The 17,908-nt window shown below is 40.5% G+C and overlaps 1 protein-coding gene across 1 annotated transcript in view; it reads left to right on the forward strand.

The window, feature by feature from the left end:
• The window catches only part of LOC102423522 (ATP-binding cassette sub-family A member 3-like), a 254,535-nt gene that overhangs the window by 68,596 nt on the left and 168,031 nt on the right, over nucleotides 1-17,908 (forward strand). Inside the window, exons 8-9 of the mRNA XM_023764831.1 lie at nucleotides 1,460-1,576; nucleotides 1,879-1,996. Coding sequence (XP_023620599.1) covers nucleotides 1,460-1,576; nucleotides 1,879-1,996 — 235 coding nt within the window. The remainder of the gene's footprint in view (nucleotides 1-1,459; nucleotides 1,577-1,878; nucleotides 1,997-17,908) is intronic.

Consider the following 17,908-nt stretch of genomic DNA (forward strand, 5'->3'; position numbering starts at 1 on the left):
TGTGGATGGATACACACGCTCCCAGTGGCAGCTCACAGGGGTCCCTGTGGTGCATTTGCGGGATGGATCTCCGAGTTACGCTGAGGGGCCCTGGGGCTGAAGTTGTGCGACAGCGTCTATTGGCAGTTATTCAGGAGAGTGAATTCAGAGTATCTCCTGTGGGGCAGTGCGCCACTGTCTGTGCAATATCGCACTGAGTGGGGGGCTCGCAGCGGCTCCCAGGGGCTGCCTGTGGGGTGGTGGTCTCCAAATGCTTGTCTTCTGGAAACCACTGCTCTGGCAGTGAGTGCAGAGCTCTGATGCACCCTAAAGAGCTCTGGAGTTGAAATTGTGCGACAGTGTCTATTGGCAGTTATTCAGGAGAGTGAATTCAGAATCTTTCCTGTGGGGCAGTGCACCCCGTCTGCACAGTATCGCACTCAGCAGGAGCCTGCATTGGCCTCCAGGGGCTGCCTGTGGGGTGATGGGCTCCGCGCGCGCCTGGAGGTCTGCTGCTGGGGAGGGGGAGGCCACACTCACCACTGTGGATGTGATGCTTCCCGGAGGTGGAGATCCCAGGGTCTGGGAGTGTGCGGGTAGGGGCAGCTGGACCGTTGGCTGGCGTGGACTGCTGGGTCAGCGACAAAGGCCTGTCTGGATGATGGTGTCATGAGTTCCGGACGGCAGTCTCCCGTCAAGATGGCGTGGGCTCCGTGCCCGAGTCCCGCAGTCCTGGGAGTGCCCGCAGTGAAGCAGTCTCTCCCTGTCCAGGGGAGTCTCTCCCTGTCCACCGGCCCCTGGAATTCATGTTGGATCTAACTGTCCCTCACTCACTCACACACACACCACACGCATGCACACACTCTCCCTTCACCCTCTTACTCACTCACATCCTCTCCCTCACCTCCGTCCTGCCAGCCGCCATCTTCCGGATTTATCTTTCTTTGTCTGACTTATTTCACTTAGCACAATGTCTTCAAAGTCCATCAAAATTGAGTTTTGCAGATTCCTCATATTGCCCCCACACATGCATATTATCCACATCTCCCACCAGGGTGGTCTATTTGTTATAATTGATGAACCTGCATTGACACATCAAAATAATTTATAGCCTGAGTTTAAATGAGCCTTCACTCGTGGTGGTGTATATTCCTTTAATACCTCCTGGAAGAGGATGTAATTAATAGGAAGGAAATATGAACCTAAGTGGTGTATAGTTTCATTTAAGTGTTTTTATGTCTTAATAATATCTGATTCTGAAGAAATCATGTCAGAGCTTATAAGCATCACAGCATTGCCCTTCACCGGCTGAATAACTCTAATCAAGTCACTTGACATTCTGAGCTTTGAGTTCCATCTGCATGACTGGGCATGATGTGACATAACCCATTTTGGTTGTAGTGAAAAGTCAATTGGATCATGTTGTGAATGCATTTTGTACCTGGACAAAAACATTTGGTTTGTGTTAACTCTTCCACAGGAGTACCAGCTCATGATCGGACTCAGCAATTGGATGCTCTGGGCTGCCTACTTCTTCACGTTTCTCACGTTGTATTTGGTTATCATCTTTTTGACGTGCCTACTTTTCTTTGTCAAGGCAAGTGTCTGTTTGCTGAAGCTCAACTTTAAGAGGGAAACAGAGACCTGGTGCGGACGGGCCCCTAGCATTCGGGTTGGCAGGGAGTGAGCGTGTGCCTGCCTCATCCCTGACAGAGTAGCCTTTAAACCTCCATGTGTGGAGCTTCTGTAGACAGTGACTGTTTACTCTCCATCTCCCTGAGCGTTGCCATCAGTTTCACCAGGACTATTAAGATACTTACAGATATTTCGTCTCTCCATTTTTGTTTTGCTGTGACCACTGAGCGTGTGACTAATCTGGCTTCCTGGTTGTTTTGCTAGATGAAACCTTTGCCGATCATCCAGTACAGTGACCCGTCTCTTGTTTTTGTCTTTTTGCTGTGTTTTGCCATTGCCACAATATTCTTCAGCTTTATGGTCAGCACATTTTTCAGTAAAGGTGAGTCTAAACCTCCTCCAGGGAAAGCTTCTCAGTGATTAAATGAGGATCATATTTGGAAGCTCCTTCTGAACTTTAGTTGTAACCCCATCGATTGCCTCTGTTTACTGAAAAAAAACAAGTATATGAACTTGAAATGATTTGAAAAGGAATGAAGAGAGCATTAAAGTTAATGTAGTTTGTATGCTAAAGGATAAACATCAAGGTAAGACCACATCTGTGTGTTTCTCTAACATTTAGCTGCTAACTCTGCACGGCGTCTGTTTATCCATCTTCCAGGAAGGGCTGAGACTGAGCTGGCTTCGGCGTACTCTGCCACAGAGACTCACGTCTGCCCGTATCTGGTGAAGAAACTGTGGTCTGTGGAGGAAGAAAACAACAAAATTGCTTCACTGAAAGGAAGGGTCCTTGCACTTACTAATAGATTCTTATTGTATGCCATGTATTTGAAATGCAGTGCCTGCCCCCATGGATCTGACACTGAATATCAATCACACACTCAAAAATGATTTGACAGACATGCAGAGAGAGATGCAAATCAGTGGAGCGCAATGCACACATGAAAAAGGGTTAAAATGCTCCAACTCCAGGTTGAAGCTGTGGTAAACCTAAGAATGCCTGCTGTAGAGGTGGTTTTCAAACACCATTGAAGGATTGGGAGGCTGGAATGGAAGGCAAGTCAAACGAGCAAGTGTTCATTCATTCATTCATCCCTTCCTTTATGCTGGCATGTTATCTACTATACAAAGGCAAATAAAAGTTGTTTCCTTGCATTCTAAAAAATGTTTTTATTGAAATCAGAGAGGAAGGGAGAGGGAGAGAGAAATAGAAACATCAATGATGAGAATCATGGATCAGCTGCCTCCTGCATGCTCCCTACTGAGGATCGAGCCCACAACCCAGGCATGTGCCCTGACTGGGAATCGAACTGTGACCTCCTGGTTCATAGGTCAATGTTCAGCCACTGAGCCACGCCGGCCAGGCTATTTCCTTGCTCTTTTGAGGGCTCACATGTCAATAGTAGACATGACCAAATAGCTCTATTTCATTCTAATTTTTTTCAGTACATTATCATGAGTATTATTAATTGACTGGTCCTCACAAGGCACAGGATTATACATAAAACCTACAAGCAGCCCCCCTGCCAAAAAAAGGAACACCCCAACCCAGTTGGTAAAGAAGTAATATGTCAAAGTGAGGCAGAGTCTATTATACCAAAGAGTAAAATAAGGGGAGAACAAATACTAATGTTTCTATTTGGACAACCTAGATATTCTGAACATTTTGTGTGTCTGCTGTCACATATGAGTGAGCACTTCACTGTGGTACATAGTTAAGAATGGGGTTGCTGGTCACAGTGTTTGTGAATGTCCTAACTCACCCGAGGAAGGCGGTGCCTCGCATGGATAGTCCCACTGGAAGGAGACAAACATTCCTATTGCTCCACATACTTGCCAGAGTTTAGTGCTGTCAAACTTGCATTTGTGCTGCCCTAGAAATATGAATGTAACCTTATGGTAATTTTAAAGTTTATTTTTTTATTTTTTTAAAATATATATTTTATTGATTTTTTACAGAGAGGAAAGGAGAGGGATAGAGAGTTAGAAACATCAATGAGAGAGAAACATCAATCAGCTGCCTCTTGCACACCCCCTACTGGGGATGTGCCCACAACCAAGGTACATGCCCTTGACCGGAATCGAACCTGGGACCCTTCAGTCTGCAGACCGACGCTCTATCCACTGAGCCAAACCGGTTAGGTCTTAAAGTTTATTTTTAAAATTTTATTATTACAGTTGATATTCAACATTATTTTACATTACTTTCAGGTGTATAGCATAATGGCTAGACAATCATATACTTTACACAGTGTTCCCCTTGATATTTCTAGTAACCACCTGTCACCATACATCGGTCTGACCATATTATTGACTATATCCCCTTTACACCCCATGACTATTTTGTAACTACCAATTTGTACTTTTTTATTATTTTTTTTATTTTTTATTGTTTTATTGCTTAATCAATTTGTACTTCTTAACCCTTCATCTTTGTTACCCAGTCCCCCACCTCCTCTCCTCTCTGGCAACCATCAGTTTGTTTTCTTTATGAGTCTGTTTCTATTTTGTTTTTTGTTTTTGTTTTGTTTTTTTTTTAGATTCAAATGTAAGTGAAATTGTATGGCATTTGTCTTTCTTAATCTGGCATATTTCACTTAGCATAATCTCTCCAGATCCATCATGCTGTTGAAATTGGTAAAATGTCATTATTTTTAATGGTTGAGTAATATCCCATTATGTATATGTGCCACCACTTTATCCACTCATCTATTGATGAACACTTGGGGTTGTTTGATATCTTGGCTATTGTACATAACACTGCAATGAAAATAGAGGTGCACATATATTTTCAAATTAGTTTTTTGGGTTTCTTTGGGTATATAGCCAGAAGTGTAATTGCTACATAATAAGGCAGTTCCATTTTTAATTTTTTGAGGAAACTTCATACTGTTTTCCACAGTGGCTGCACCAGTCTGCATTCCCACCAGCAGTGCACTAGGGTTCCCTTTCTTCACATCCTCGCCAGCCTTGTTTGTTGATTTACTGATGATAGCCATTCTGACAGGTGTGAGCGGTTATCTCATTGTGGTTTTAATTTGCATCCCTCTGATGATTAGTGATGTCAAGCATCTTGTCATATGCCTATTGGCCATCTGCATCTCCTTTTTGGAGAAGTGTCTGTTCAGGTTCTTTGCCATTTTTAATCAGATTGTGTGTGTTTTTGGCATTGAGTTGTATAAGTTCTTTTAAAATTTTGGGTATTAACTCCTTACTAACTGTATCATTCATGACTATGTTCTCCTATTCAGTAAGTTGTCTTTTTGTTTTGTTGATGATTTCCTTTGCTGTGCAAAACCTTTTAAATTTTATTTTATTTTTTCCATCACCATTTATCCTCTCTATGCCCTCTTCTACCCCACCCCACCCCCAATTATCACACTGTTGTCCATGTCCCTGAGTTCTCTCTTTTTTTCTCAAACCCTCTCCCTCTCTCCCCTAGTGCCCTGCCCTCCACCAGGGCTGTCTGCCTGCACTCCATCTATGAGTCTGTCTCTATTTTGCTTGTTTGTTAGATTCCACATACGAGTGAAATCATGTGATACTTGTCTTTCTCTGACTGGCTTATTTCACTTGGCATAATGCTCTCCAGGCCCTTGAAGCATTGTCCTATACACCAAACAACAACAACACACACTTTTTAGTTTGATGTAGTCCAATTTGTTTACTTTTCGTTTGTTTCTATTGCCGGAAGAAATATATCAGAAAAAATATTGGCATAAGAAATGCCTGAGATTTTATTGCTTATGTTTTCTTCTAAAATTTTTATGGTTTCAAGTCTTACATTAAGTCTTTAATTCATTTTGAGTTTATTTTTATGTATGGTGTACGAATGTAGTCTAGTTTTATTTTTTGGTCAATTATCCATACAATTTTCTCAGCACCATTTATTGAATAGACTGTCTTTACTCCATTGTATATTCTTGCCTCCTTTGTCTAATATTAATTGACCATAAAGGTGTGGGCTTATTTCTTGGCTCTCTAGTGTGTTCCATTAGTGTATATGTATGTTTTTATTCCAGTACATGCTGTATACTACCAAGATATAGTAGTACTACTATATCTTGGTAGTATAGTTTGATATCTGATAGTGTGACCCCTCCAACTTTGTTCTTCTTTTTCAAGATTGCTGTGGCTATTCAGGGTCTTTAGCAGTTCCATATAAATTTTTGAAATACTTTTTCTAGTTTTGAGAAATATACCATTGGTATTTTGATAGGAATTGTGTTGAATCTGTAGATTGCTTTGGGTAGTATGAACATTTAAACAATGTTAATATTTCCTATCAATAAGCATCTTATATGGCTCCATTTTTATATCTTCTTCAATTTCTTTTTTTAATGTTTTATAACTTTCCAAATATAGGACTTTTTCCTTCTTGGTTAGAATTATTCCTAGGTATTTTATTTTTCTGATGCAATTATAAATGGTGTTGTTTATCATTAGGTTCTCTTTCTGGTAGTTCAATATTGGTGTATAGAAATGCAACCAGCCCTAGCTGGTTTGGCTCGGTGGATAGAGTGTCGACCTGCAGACTGAAGGGTCCCGGGTTCAATTCTGGTTAAGGGCACATGCCCAGGTTGTGGGTTCAATCCCCAGTAGGGGGCATGCAGGAGGCAGCCAATCAATGATTCTCTCTCATCATTGATATTTCTATCTCTCCCTCTCCCTTCCTCTCTGAAGTCAATAAATAAATAAATAATAAATAAATAAATAAATAAAATAAAAAATAAATAAATAAATAATAAATAAATAAACAAACAAACAAACAAATAAATAAATACCTTGCAACCAGCCCTGGCTGGTGTTGCCCAGGGGCTACAGCATTGGCCTACACTGCCACAGCCTCCTCTGTCCTCTGGGCCTGCAGCTGGCTCTGGAAGGCTGACAGGAGGTGGCCAGGCTCCACAGCTTTGTTTTTCTGGAGTGCTGATTGCCTGACAACCGTGTTCACACCTCTCATTCCCTGACCAGGTTCAGTCACAGCTCATACTGACCCCGCTGCGGGAATGCTCACTGTATCTGCTCTGCCTGGTTGAAGAGAGTGCCAGCAGCAATCTGATGCCTCTTGTCTCCAGGCTGAGCCCCTTAGTGAGCCCTGGGGTGTGAGATCCAGGCTGAGTCTCTGGGCCATCTCAACTCTTCTCCCTTCCCACCTCCCTGGTTTGCTATTTGCCCACCTTCATTTTTCAATCTCTTAGATGTATTTGTGCATTGAGCAGGGATTTCTTTGTTGAATTATAGATGTTTAAATTGTGGAAACTTCAAGGAGAGACCAAGGTGTGACCTCTCATGATGCCATTTATTTGACCAGTAACACAGTCTTTTGATAATTATACCTTTGCAGTCATTGTTGAAAATGGGAAGTGTAAGTCCTCCCATTTTATTCTCTGTTTTGGCTGTTCAGAGTCCCAGGCAATTCTACACAAGTTTTAGGATTGGCTTTTTTATTTCTCCAGAAAAGATCATTGGGATTTTGCGAGAAAATTGCTATGGGAGTATTGCTATCTTAACAATAAGTCTTGTAATTCATGAACATGAGATGTTGTTTCATTTATTTAGGTATTCTTTAATTTCATTGAAGAATGTTTTGTAGTTTTTAATGTATACTTCTTGCAACTCCTTGGTTTAGTAATATTCCTAATTATGTTTTTTTCTTTCTGTGTGTTTAAAAGTGGAATTCCTTTTAATTTTAGATTGTTTATTGCTAGTGTATAAAAATTCAACTGATTTTTTTGAATTGATCTTGTACCTTGTAACAATGCTAAATTTATTAGTTATATCTTTTTTGTAGATTCTTTAGGTTTTTCTACATATAAGATCATGTCATCTGCAAATAAAAATAATAGAAATAAGTTTACTTCTTCTGCTCCAATTTAGATGACTTTTATTTCTTTTTCTCACCTACTTTCTCTGGCTAGAGCTGCCAATGCAATGTTAAATAGAAATGGTGAAAACAAGCATCCTTGTCTTGTTCCTGGTCTTAGGGGGACAGTTTCACTCTTTCCCCATTAAGATTGTTAGGTAAAGTTAGTTAGCAGTGTTGTTCAATTCCTCTGTTTACTTATTGATCTTCTGTCTAGTTGTTTTCTCCATTATTGAAGGCAGGGTATTGAAGTCTCCAACTATTATTATAGAGTTTTTTTCCCCTTTAATCTGTCAGTTTTTCTCTATATATTTTGGGGTTTTGTTATTATATGAATATATATATATATATATATATACACACACACACACACACACACACACACACACACACATATACTTTTAGTTTTTAAAAAGTATTTTTTTATTGATTTCAGGGAGGAAGGGAGAGGGAGAGAGAGACAGAAACATCAATGATGAGAGAGAATCATTGATTGACTCCCTCATGCATGCCCCCTACTGCAGATAGAGCTGCAACCTGGACATGTGCCCTGACTGGGACCTTCTGTTTCATAGGTTGACCTTCTGTTTCATAGGTTGACCTTCTGTTTCATAGGTTGATGCTCAACCACCTAGCAACTCTAGCTGGGCTGAATATATATTTTTAATTGTTATATTTTTGAAGGATTGACACTTTTATCAATATAAATGTGACTCTTGTAACAATTTTTTTACTTATTGTCCATATTGTCTGATATTAATATTGTTACCCCAGCTCTCTTTTGGTTATTATTTGTATGGAATGTCTTTTTTCATTGTTATGCTTTCAACCAATTCATATCTTTGGATTATTTATTTATTTATTTTTATTGAATTCATTGGGGTGACAGTGGTTAATAAAATTATATGGGTTTCAAGTGTACAATTCTCTATAATACATCATCTGTATATTGTATTGTGTATTCATCACCCAAAATCAAGTCTCCTGCCCCTTTACCCTCTTCTACCTGTCTCCACCCTACCCCTACCCTTTTCCTCTGATAATCACCATACTGTTGTCCGTGTCTATGAGTTTTTCGGTTTGTTTGTTTTTTGGGTTTTTTTTTGCTTAATCCCTTTAGCTTTTTCATACAACCCTCCAACCTCCTTCCCCCTGGCAACATTCAGTCTGTTCTCTGTGTCTAGGAGGGTTTCAATTTTGTTTGTTTGTTCATTTTGTTCTTTAGATTTTACTATTCTAGTAAGTTAAATCATATGGTACTTGTATTCCTCTGACTGGCTTGTTTCACTTAGTAAAATACCCTCTGGGACCATCATGCTGTTGCAAAAGTAAGATTTCCTTCGGCTTTATCGCTGAATAATATTCCATTGTGTAAATGTACCACAGCTTTTTAAGTCACTAATCCACTGATGGACATCTGGGCTGCTTCCAAATCTTGGCTATTGTAAATAATGCTGCAATGGACATAGCAGTGTATATATTCTTTCTTTTGAGCTAGTGTTTTGGTTTCCTTGGTTATATTCCCAGAAGTGAATTGATGGGCAATAAAGCCCTTTCATTTTTAGTTTTTTAAGGAACCTCCATACTGTTTTCCACAGTGGCTGCACCAATCTGCATTCCCAACAACAGTGCATGAGGGTTCCCTTTTCTCCACATCCTGACCAACACTTGTTTGTTGTTTTATTGATGACTAGAGGCCCAGTGCACCATTGAAATTGCGTGAGGAGGCGCTCCACCTCCCTCCATGCAAGGAGGCACCCCGCAGGGGCCTGGGACCTGTGCCTGACTCACAGCATCCCCCGGCCCCCTGCCTGTGTCCACTCCGGGGCTGCCCAAGCTGCCACACCAGCTCGGGCAGGCCCCCCTGTCTCTGTCTCCGTCTCCACTCCAGGCCTTACCTGTGCGTGCAACCTCCTCCTGTCCAGTTGTGAACCATTACGGCATCCTGGCCTAATTTGCATATCACCTCTTTTTATATAAATAGTCACTCTGACAAATATGAGGTGTTATCTCATTGTGGTTTTAATTTGCATTTCTCTGATGATTAGTGATGTTGAGAATCTTGACGTATGTCTATTGTCATCTGTCTGTCCTCTTTGAAGAAGTGTCTATTCAGGTCCTTTGCCCATTTTTAATTGGATTATTTGTAGCTTTTGGTGTTCAGTTGTATAAGTTTTTGATATATTTTTAGATATTAACTCCTTCTTAGGTGTAATATTGCTGAATATATTCTCCCATTCAGTGGGTTGTTTTCTTTGTTTTGTTGATGGTTTTCTTTGTAGAAAAACTTTTTAGTTTGACTTAGTTCTATTTGTTTATTTTTTTGTTTTGTTTCCATTTACTGAGAACATATATTAGAAAAAAATATTGTTATGAGAAGTGTCCAAAATTTCACTCCTCATGTTTTCTTTTGCAATTTTAATGGTTTCAAGTCTTATATTTAAATATTAATCCATTTTGAGTGTATTTTTGTGTATTTTTGTACATATCTGTCCAGTTTTCTCAACACTGTTTATTGAATAGACTGTCTTTACCCCATTGTATATTCTTTCCTTCTTTGTCAGATATTAATTGACCATAATAAAGGTATGGGTTTACTTCTGGATTCTCTAGTCTGTTCCATTAATCTATATGTCTGTTTTTATGTGCGTACCATGCTGTTTTGATTACTGTGGCATTGTATATAGTCTGATATCAGGTAGAGTGATTCTTCTAAATGTCGTTCTTTTGCTGCTGTTAAGATTCTCTTTTTGTTTTTAATCTTTGACATTTTAAAATGCTGTCTATCTTTTTCCTTCACTAAGTTAGTGAAGTCTTCAGTCATTATTTCTTCAAATAAGTTCTCAATCTCTTGCTCTGTCTCTTCTTCTTGTGGTGCCCCTATAATTTTTGTGTTGTCACCCTTTATGTTGTTTGAAAGGTTCCTTAGACTATCTCATGTTTTAAATCCTTTTTTTCCTTTTGTGTTTCTCATTGGGTGTTTTTTGCTACCTTTTCTTCCAAACTGTTGATTCAATCCTCTGTTTCCTTCAACCTACTGTTGATTTCTTCTAGTATACTCTTCATTTCAGATATTCTAGTCTTCATTTCTGACTGGTTATTTTCCATGGTTTCTATGTCCTTTCTTGTGCTGTAGAAGATCTCACTAAGTTCTTTGAAGTTCTCTCTAAGTTTCTTGAGCTTCCTTATAATCATTTTCTTGAACTCTCTATCGTAAAGTGTGTGCCACCATTTCATTTAGCTTTTTTCTGGTTATTTCTTTTGTTCTTTCTTTTGGGAATGTTTCTTTGTCTCCCCATTTTTGCTGCCTCTTGTGTTTGTGTCTATGTATTAGGCAAAAATTCTATGTCTCCCAGTCTTGATAGGATTGCCTTGTGTAGTAGGTGTCCTGTGAGACCCAGTGTGCAGTCTCCTTCACCACCTGAACTGGATGTTCAAGGAATGTCCTTTGTGTGGGTTTTGTGAGCCTTCCTGCTGTCATTGACTCTTGATTGCTATTGGCCCCTTTGTGTAGTGTCAACTCTCAGGTTGGTTGCATGTAACAGATTCCTCCCCCTCCCCCCAAACACACACACACACACACACACACACACACACACACACAGTGTGTGAACTGCAGTGCTGCTCTTGACCACATGAAGTGGGAATTTGCCTCCACCCTGCACAGTGTCTGGTGCCTGCTGAGAGCTTCCTTTGGATATCCTGTTGGTGATGCTAGTGGATCCTGCTCTGAGTTGTCTAAAGCAGGCTACTGGGTGTGTCTATTTTGAAGCCTCTGGATAGGGACTCTGGTGCAGGTCAATTTAGATGCTTCTTGAGACTTGCCCTGGGGATCCTTTTTGGAGCTACAGAGTGATGCAGTTTGCGGCTGTCTCTACTGGGCCTTAGCAAGCATGGGAAGGACCAAGCTGCACACAGGGCTTCCTTCCCTCAGTACCGAGTTGGTGGCAGGTTAGCAGTAGGCCCAAGGCACCCTGATATCCATCTCTGCCTTTCTCCACCTGCTTCTTCCAGTTACTGAAAGAGCCCCTGGCAGTACTTGAGTTGCATGAGGTAGGTTCTCATGGACTCACCAGGTAGGGATGGGTCGTATTCACCAGACTGATACAGGTTCAAGCTTGGAGACAGTTCTGGGTCTGAGGCCACTCAGCAACTGTCCCAGGGTAGACCAAGTCTAGCTGCTCCACACTTGATGCCCGTGGACCTTTGTGGTTAGCTGGTTCTTCAGGAGTTGTCAGGGTGGGACTAGCAGAGTTTATCAGGTCCAAACAGCCCACGATTGGCCTTGTGAAGGGAAGTCTCTGCACCAGCCAGGTGTGTGGAGGAGAATTGGCCCTTGTCCCTAGAGCCATACAATTCAGTAAATCCCAGGTTCTTCAGCAGCGTGGGGACCCTGGGATTCATGAGGGTGGGGCTAGTGGACCTCCCCTCAGGGGGACGTTCTAGTCAGGCTTGGGGGAAAGGACACGGAGTAGCTCCTCCCCCAAAGCAACACACTCAGTCTGTCTTGGATTTGGCCCAGACTTCATGGGCAGCCAGTGCTTAGCAGGTCATGGCCACCAGGATTTGAGAGATCAGAGTCTGGAGGGTGGGTCTCGTGGATATCCTTGGAGGGGGAGCCCCAGTCAGGTTAACAAGAAAGTTGGGGGGGTGGGTATCTATTGTCTTAAAACCGTACAACTCAGTCACTGAGTCTGCCTGTATCTCTATACTCTGGCCCAGGCAGCTGTCTCCTCAGCAGGGTAGTGAGCTCCACAGGGTGGGGGGACAAGAAGTCCAGAAGGTGGGGTTATTGCATTCCCCCAGGCTGATGCTGTAAGCAGGGGAGTGCTCCACCCAAGAAATATGGCTTCTGAGCATGGGAGAGGGACTCAGCACAGGGATCCTGACAGCTGTCTCTTCAGCTTACTTCCCAGAGCCACAAACTCCAGTCTCTCCTCACATGACTAGTTCACTTCACTCTCTCTTCACCAGAGCCCAAGTTAAGTGGATGCAAATGAGATTGTGTGCATTGACCCTTTAAGAGGATGCCAGGGTTTGTCCAGATATGTGTGTGCCTCTTCCTGGTGCTCTGTGGTGGGGAGCCCAGTGTGAGGCTGAGACCCTTTGCTCTTCAGGGGGAACATTTGCAGCTGAAATATCCCCTGGGAATCTCAGCTGCCCTCCCACCCACCATGGGAGACTGGCCAGTTCTTTTCTCATCTCTACCTTTTCTACCAGTCTCAATGTGACCTCTTTTGTAAATCCTTGCTTATAAGACTTCTCTTCAGCTAGTGTTCAGTTGGTTATTCAGGCTGATTGTTTTATATTTTGGTTGTAATTCCAGTTTGGTCCTGGGAGGAGGTGAGTGTATCTTCCACCTACTGTTCCACTATCTTGAATTGCTGGGGATCATTTTTTTTAAGTCCCTTGCTTCCTCTCCTCCTCCCTTTCCTTTCTCCTCCTCCTCCTCCTCCTCCTCCTCCTCCTCCTCCTCCTCCTCCTCCTCCTCCTCCTCCTCTTTCATTTTGTTGTCCTTATCTGGTTTTTGGTATTAGGGTAATGCTGGCTTCATAGAATGAGCTTTGAAGCATTCCTTACTCTCGAATTTTTTGGAATCGTCTGAGGAGGATAGGTTTTAGTTCTTCTTTGAATGTTTGGTAAAACTCCCCTGTGAAGCATTCTGGCCCTGGGCTTTTGTTTGCTGGAAGCTTTTTGATGACTGCTTCAATTTCCTTCATAGTTATTGGCCTATTGAGATTTTTAGATTCTTCCTGATTGAGTTTGGAAGGTTGTATTTTTCTAGGAATATGTTCATTTCCTCTAGGTTGTCTAATTTGTTGGAATAGAGTTGTTCATAGTATTTTTTAACAATCATTTGTATTTCTATGGGGTCTGTTGTGATTTCTCCTCTTTCATTTCTGATTGTTTATTTGGGTCCTCTCTCTTTGTTTCTAGGTGAGCCTGGCTAGAAATTCATCAATCTTGTTTATCCTTTCAAAGAACCAGCTCTTGGTTTCATTCATCTTTTGTATTGTTTTTTGGTCTCTATGTCATTTATTTCTGCTCTGATCTTTTTTATCTCCTTCCTTCTGCTCACTCTGAGTTTTCCTTGTTGCTCTCTTTCTAATTCTTTAAGTATTAGAGTTAGATGATTTATAACCATTTTTCTTGTTTTTTTGAGGTAGGCTTGTAGAGCTATAAACTTCCCCCTCAGGACTGCTTTCACTGTGTCCAATAGATCTTTGGATTGTTGTATTTTCATTTTCATTCATTTCCACGATGTTTTTTCTTTTTTCTTTTATCTCTTTGGTAACCCAATCATTGTTTAATAGCATGCTATTCAGCTTCCAAGTGTTTGAATATTTTTTTTATAGTTTATTTCTAATATTATGCCATTGTGGTCTGAGAAGATGCTTGATAAGATTTCAGTCATCTTAAATTTTCAGAGACTTTGCCTGTGACCCAATATGTGGTCTATCTTTGAAAATTTCCCATGTGCACTTGAGAAGAACGTATATTCTGTGGCTGTGTGGTGAAATGTTCTGAAGATGTCAATTAATTCCATCTGATCTAGAGGGTCATTTATGATTGCTGTTTGTTTGCTGATTTTTTTGTCTAGAGGATTTACCCAGTGATATCAGTGGGGTATTAAAGTCCCCTATTTTGATTGTATTGTTTTGATCTCTCCCTTGATATCTTCCAGGAGTTTTTTTTTTAAATGTATTTGGGTGCTCCTGCATTGGATGCATATATGTTTACCAGGGTTATATCCTCTTGTTGTATCAATCCCTTTAGTATTATGAAGTGGCCTTCCTTATCTCTTGTTATGACCTTCACTTTGAGGTTTATTTTGTCAGATATAAGTATCGCTGCTCCAGCTTTGTTTCATTTCCATTTGCCAGAAAGATATTTTTCCATCCCTTCACTTTTAGTCTGTGTGAGTCCCTTGTTCTAAGGTGGGTCTCTTGTAGACAGCATATATTTGGACCATATTTTTTATCCATTCAGCCACTCGATGTCTTTTGATTGGAGCATTTAGTCCATTTACATTTAAAGTTATTATTGAAAGGTACTTGTTTGTAGCCATTTTTATTCTAGTGCTTATGTTCCTTCTTCCCTTTTTATTTCTTCTTTTTACAATAATCCCTTTAGCATTTCTTGCATTTTTGGCTTAGTAGCAATAAACTCCCTTAGCCTTCTTCTGCCTGTGAAGCCCCTTATTTCCCCTTCAATTTTGAATGATAGCCTTTCTGGATAGAGTATTCTTGCTTTGCATCATTTTGTAAAGTTCATTCCATTCTTTTCTGGCCTGATATGTTTCTGTTGAGAAATCATTTGATAATCTAATGAAAGATCCCTTGTACATAACGTCTGTCTCTCTATTGCAGCCTTTAAGATTCTCTCTTTGTCCTGAACATTTGCCATCGTAATTACGACGTGTCTTGGTGTGGGTCTTTTTGGGTTCATCTTGTTTGGGACTCTTTGTGCTTGTGTGACTTTTTTCTTCCCCACATCAGGGAAGTTTTCTGACATTATTTCTTCAAATAGGTTTTCTAACCCTGATTTCTCTTCTTGTCATTTTGGCACGTCTATTATTCATATGTTGGTTCATTTCATGTTGCCCCAAAGCTCCCAGAGGCTCTCCTCCTGTCTTTTAATTTTTTTCTTCAATTGCAGTTAAGTTTGTGTGTGTTTTGCTTCCCTGTCTTCTAATTCACTAATTCGGTCCTCTACTTCTCCTAGTCTACTGTTGAAACTTTCCATGGTGTTTTTTATTGCAGTTATATCACTCTTTATTTCTTCTTGATTCTTACATAAGTTGTTGATTTTTTCACCCACCCGGTTTATGAATTGTATAACCCTTATTCTGAATTCTTTTTCTGACGTATCACATGCCTCTATTTCACTTTGCTGCTTTTCTGAAAATTTTTCCTTTTATTTCCTTTGGGTGTTGCTTTGTCTCCCCATTTTTGCTCTCACCAAAGGATCTAGTCTAGGTGTCGAGTTGTGCGGGGGCTGCTCCTCAGACAACAGCAGCTCCTTGGGCGGCGGCTGCTCCTTGGGTGGTCATGGCAGTGGCTGCTTCTCAGTTGGCAGTGGCTGCTGCTCACAGCAGTGGTGGCTCCTCTGGCTGGTGTGGGCAGGCTACTTGCACAGCTGTTGCACCTCGGATGGGGGCAGGCTGCACATGAGGCTGCTGCTCCTTGGACAGGGGCAGGCTGCTGTGTGGCTGCTGCTCATCAGGTGGGGGTGGGCTGCTCATGGGGCTGCTGCTCCTCAAGTGGGGGCGGGCTGCTCACAGAGCTGCTGCTCCTCGGACAGAGGCAGGCTGCTCGTGCGGCTCTCGCTTTGTTTCTTGATGAATCTGGCTAAAGGTTCATCAATCTTGGTTATCTTTTCAAAGAACCAACTCTTGGTTTTGTTGATCTTTTGTATAGTTTTTTTAGTCTCCATGTCATTTACTTCTGCTCTGATCATTATTATTTTCTTCTTTCTACTTCTCTGTGCTTTTCTTGTTGTTATCTTTCTAATTCTTTAAGTTGTGGGGTTAAACAGTTTATTATTAATTTTTCTTGTTATTTGAGGTAGGTTGTAGTGCTGTGAGCTTCCCTCTCAGGACTGCTTTTGTTATGTCCCATAGATTTTGGGTTGTTGTGTGTTCATTTTTATTTGTTTCCAGGGTGTTCTTTATTTCTTCTTTTATCTTTTTGGTAACCCATTCTTTGTTTAAGAGCATGTTAGTTAGCTCCCATGTGTTCAAATATTTTGGAGTGTTTTTTTATTGTTGTTTTTTTGTAATTCATGTCTATTTTCGTGCCATTGTGATCTGAGAAGGTTCTTGATATGATTTCAATCTTCTTGAACTTGTAGAGACTTGTTTTATATCCTAACATGTGGTCTATCTTTGAAAATGACCCCGGTGTACTTGAGAAGAATGCATATTCTGTAGCTTTGGGTTGAAATGTTCTGAAAATGTCAATTCTACCTGATCTAGGTGTCATTTAGGAACACTATTTCCTTGTTGATATTTTTGTATAGAAGATCTACCCAGTGAAGTCAGTGGGGTGTTAAAATCTCCTACCATGATTGTATTGCTGTCATTCTCTTCCTTGAAATTCTCTAGAAGATTTTTTTGAGATATTTGGATGCTCCTATATTGAGTGCATATATATTTACCACAGTTATATCCTCTTGTTGTATTGATCACTTTAGTATTATTAAGTGGCCTTCATTATCTCTTGTTATGGCCTTAACCTTGAAGTCTATTTTGTCAGATATGAGTATTGCTACCCCAGCTATCTTTTCATTTTCATTTTCCTGGAAAAATTTATTTCCATCCCTTCACTTTCTGCCTGTGTGATCCTTCTGTTCTGAGGTGGTTCTCTTGTAGACAGCATATATATGGGTCATGTTTTCTTATCCATTTAGTTACTCTGTGTCTTTTGATTGGAACATTTAGCCATTGGAACATTTAAGGTTACTATTAATAGGTACTTATTCATTGCCATTCTTATTCTTTATACCTGTGTTTTTCTCTTTCTTTTTCTTATGACAGTTCCTTTAGCATTTTCTTGTGTTGCTGTTTTACTTGTAATAAACTCTTCTAGCCATTTTTTGTCTGCGAAGCTCTTTATTCACCTTACATTTTTGAATGATAGTCTTGCTGGTTCAGTCCCTGGTTTTCATTACCTGTATATTTCATGCCATTCCCTTTTGGCCTGAAGTTTTTCTATTGAGAAGTTAGCTAACAATGTAATGGGATATCCTTTGTAGGTAACTTTCTGTCTCTCTCTTGCAGCCTTGAAGATTCTTTCTTTGTCTTTGACGTTTGCCATTTTAATTAATATATGCCTTGGTGTGGTTCTTTTGGAGTTTATCTTGATTGGTATTCGCTGTGTTTCCTGGACTCAAGTGACTTTTCCTTCACCAGGTTAGGGAAATTTTCTTCCATTACGTCTTCAAAGAGGCTCTCTATTCCTTCCTTAGATTCTTCTGCTTCTGACATCCCTATTATGCAGATGTTGTTATGTTTCATGTTGTCCAAAGCTCCCGTAGACTCACTTCCTGCTTTTTATTTTTTTTCCATTTGCTGCTCTGAATGGGTGTTTTTGTCTACCTTGTCTTCTAATTCACTGATTTTATCCTCAGCCTCTTCTAGTCTATGGCTGAATCCTTCCAGGGTGTTCTTTATTTCAGCTCTGTTATTCCTCATTTCCAGTTGATTCTTATTTATTGTTTTAAGCTTTCTTTTCATGTTGGCGTAGCTTTCATTAAGACCCTTATAATTCTAATTAAGTTTCTTGTAGTTCTCACTGAATTGTTTGTGCATCCTTAATACTATTACTCTGAATTCTTTATCTGACAAATTATTTACCTCTATGTCATTTAGTTCCTTTTCTGTTTTTTCCATGTCTTTAATTTTGGGGATTGTTTCTTTGTCTCACC

The sequence above is a fragment of the Myotis lucifugus genome, unplaced genomic scaffold, assembly GCF_000147115.1.
Source record: "Myotis lucifugus unplaced genomic scaffold, Myoluc2.0 scaffold_352, whole genome shotgun sequence".
Taxonomy (NCBI): domain Eukaryota; kingdom Metazoa; phylum Chordata; class Mammalia; order Chiroptera; family Vespertilionidae; genus Myotis; species Myotis lucifugus.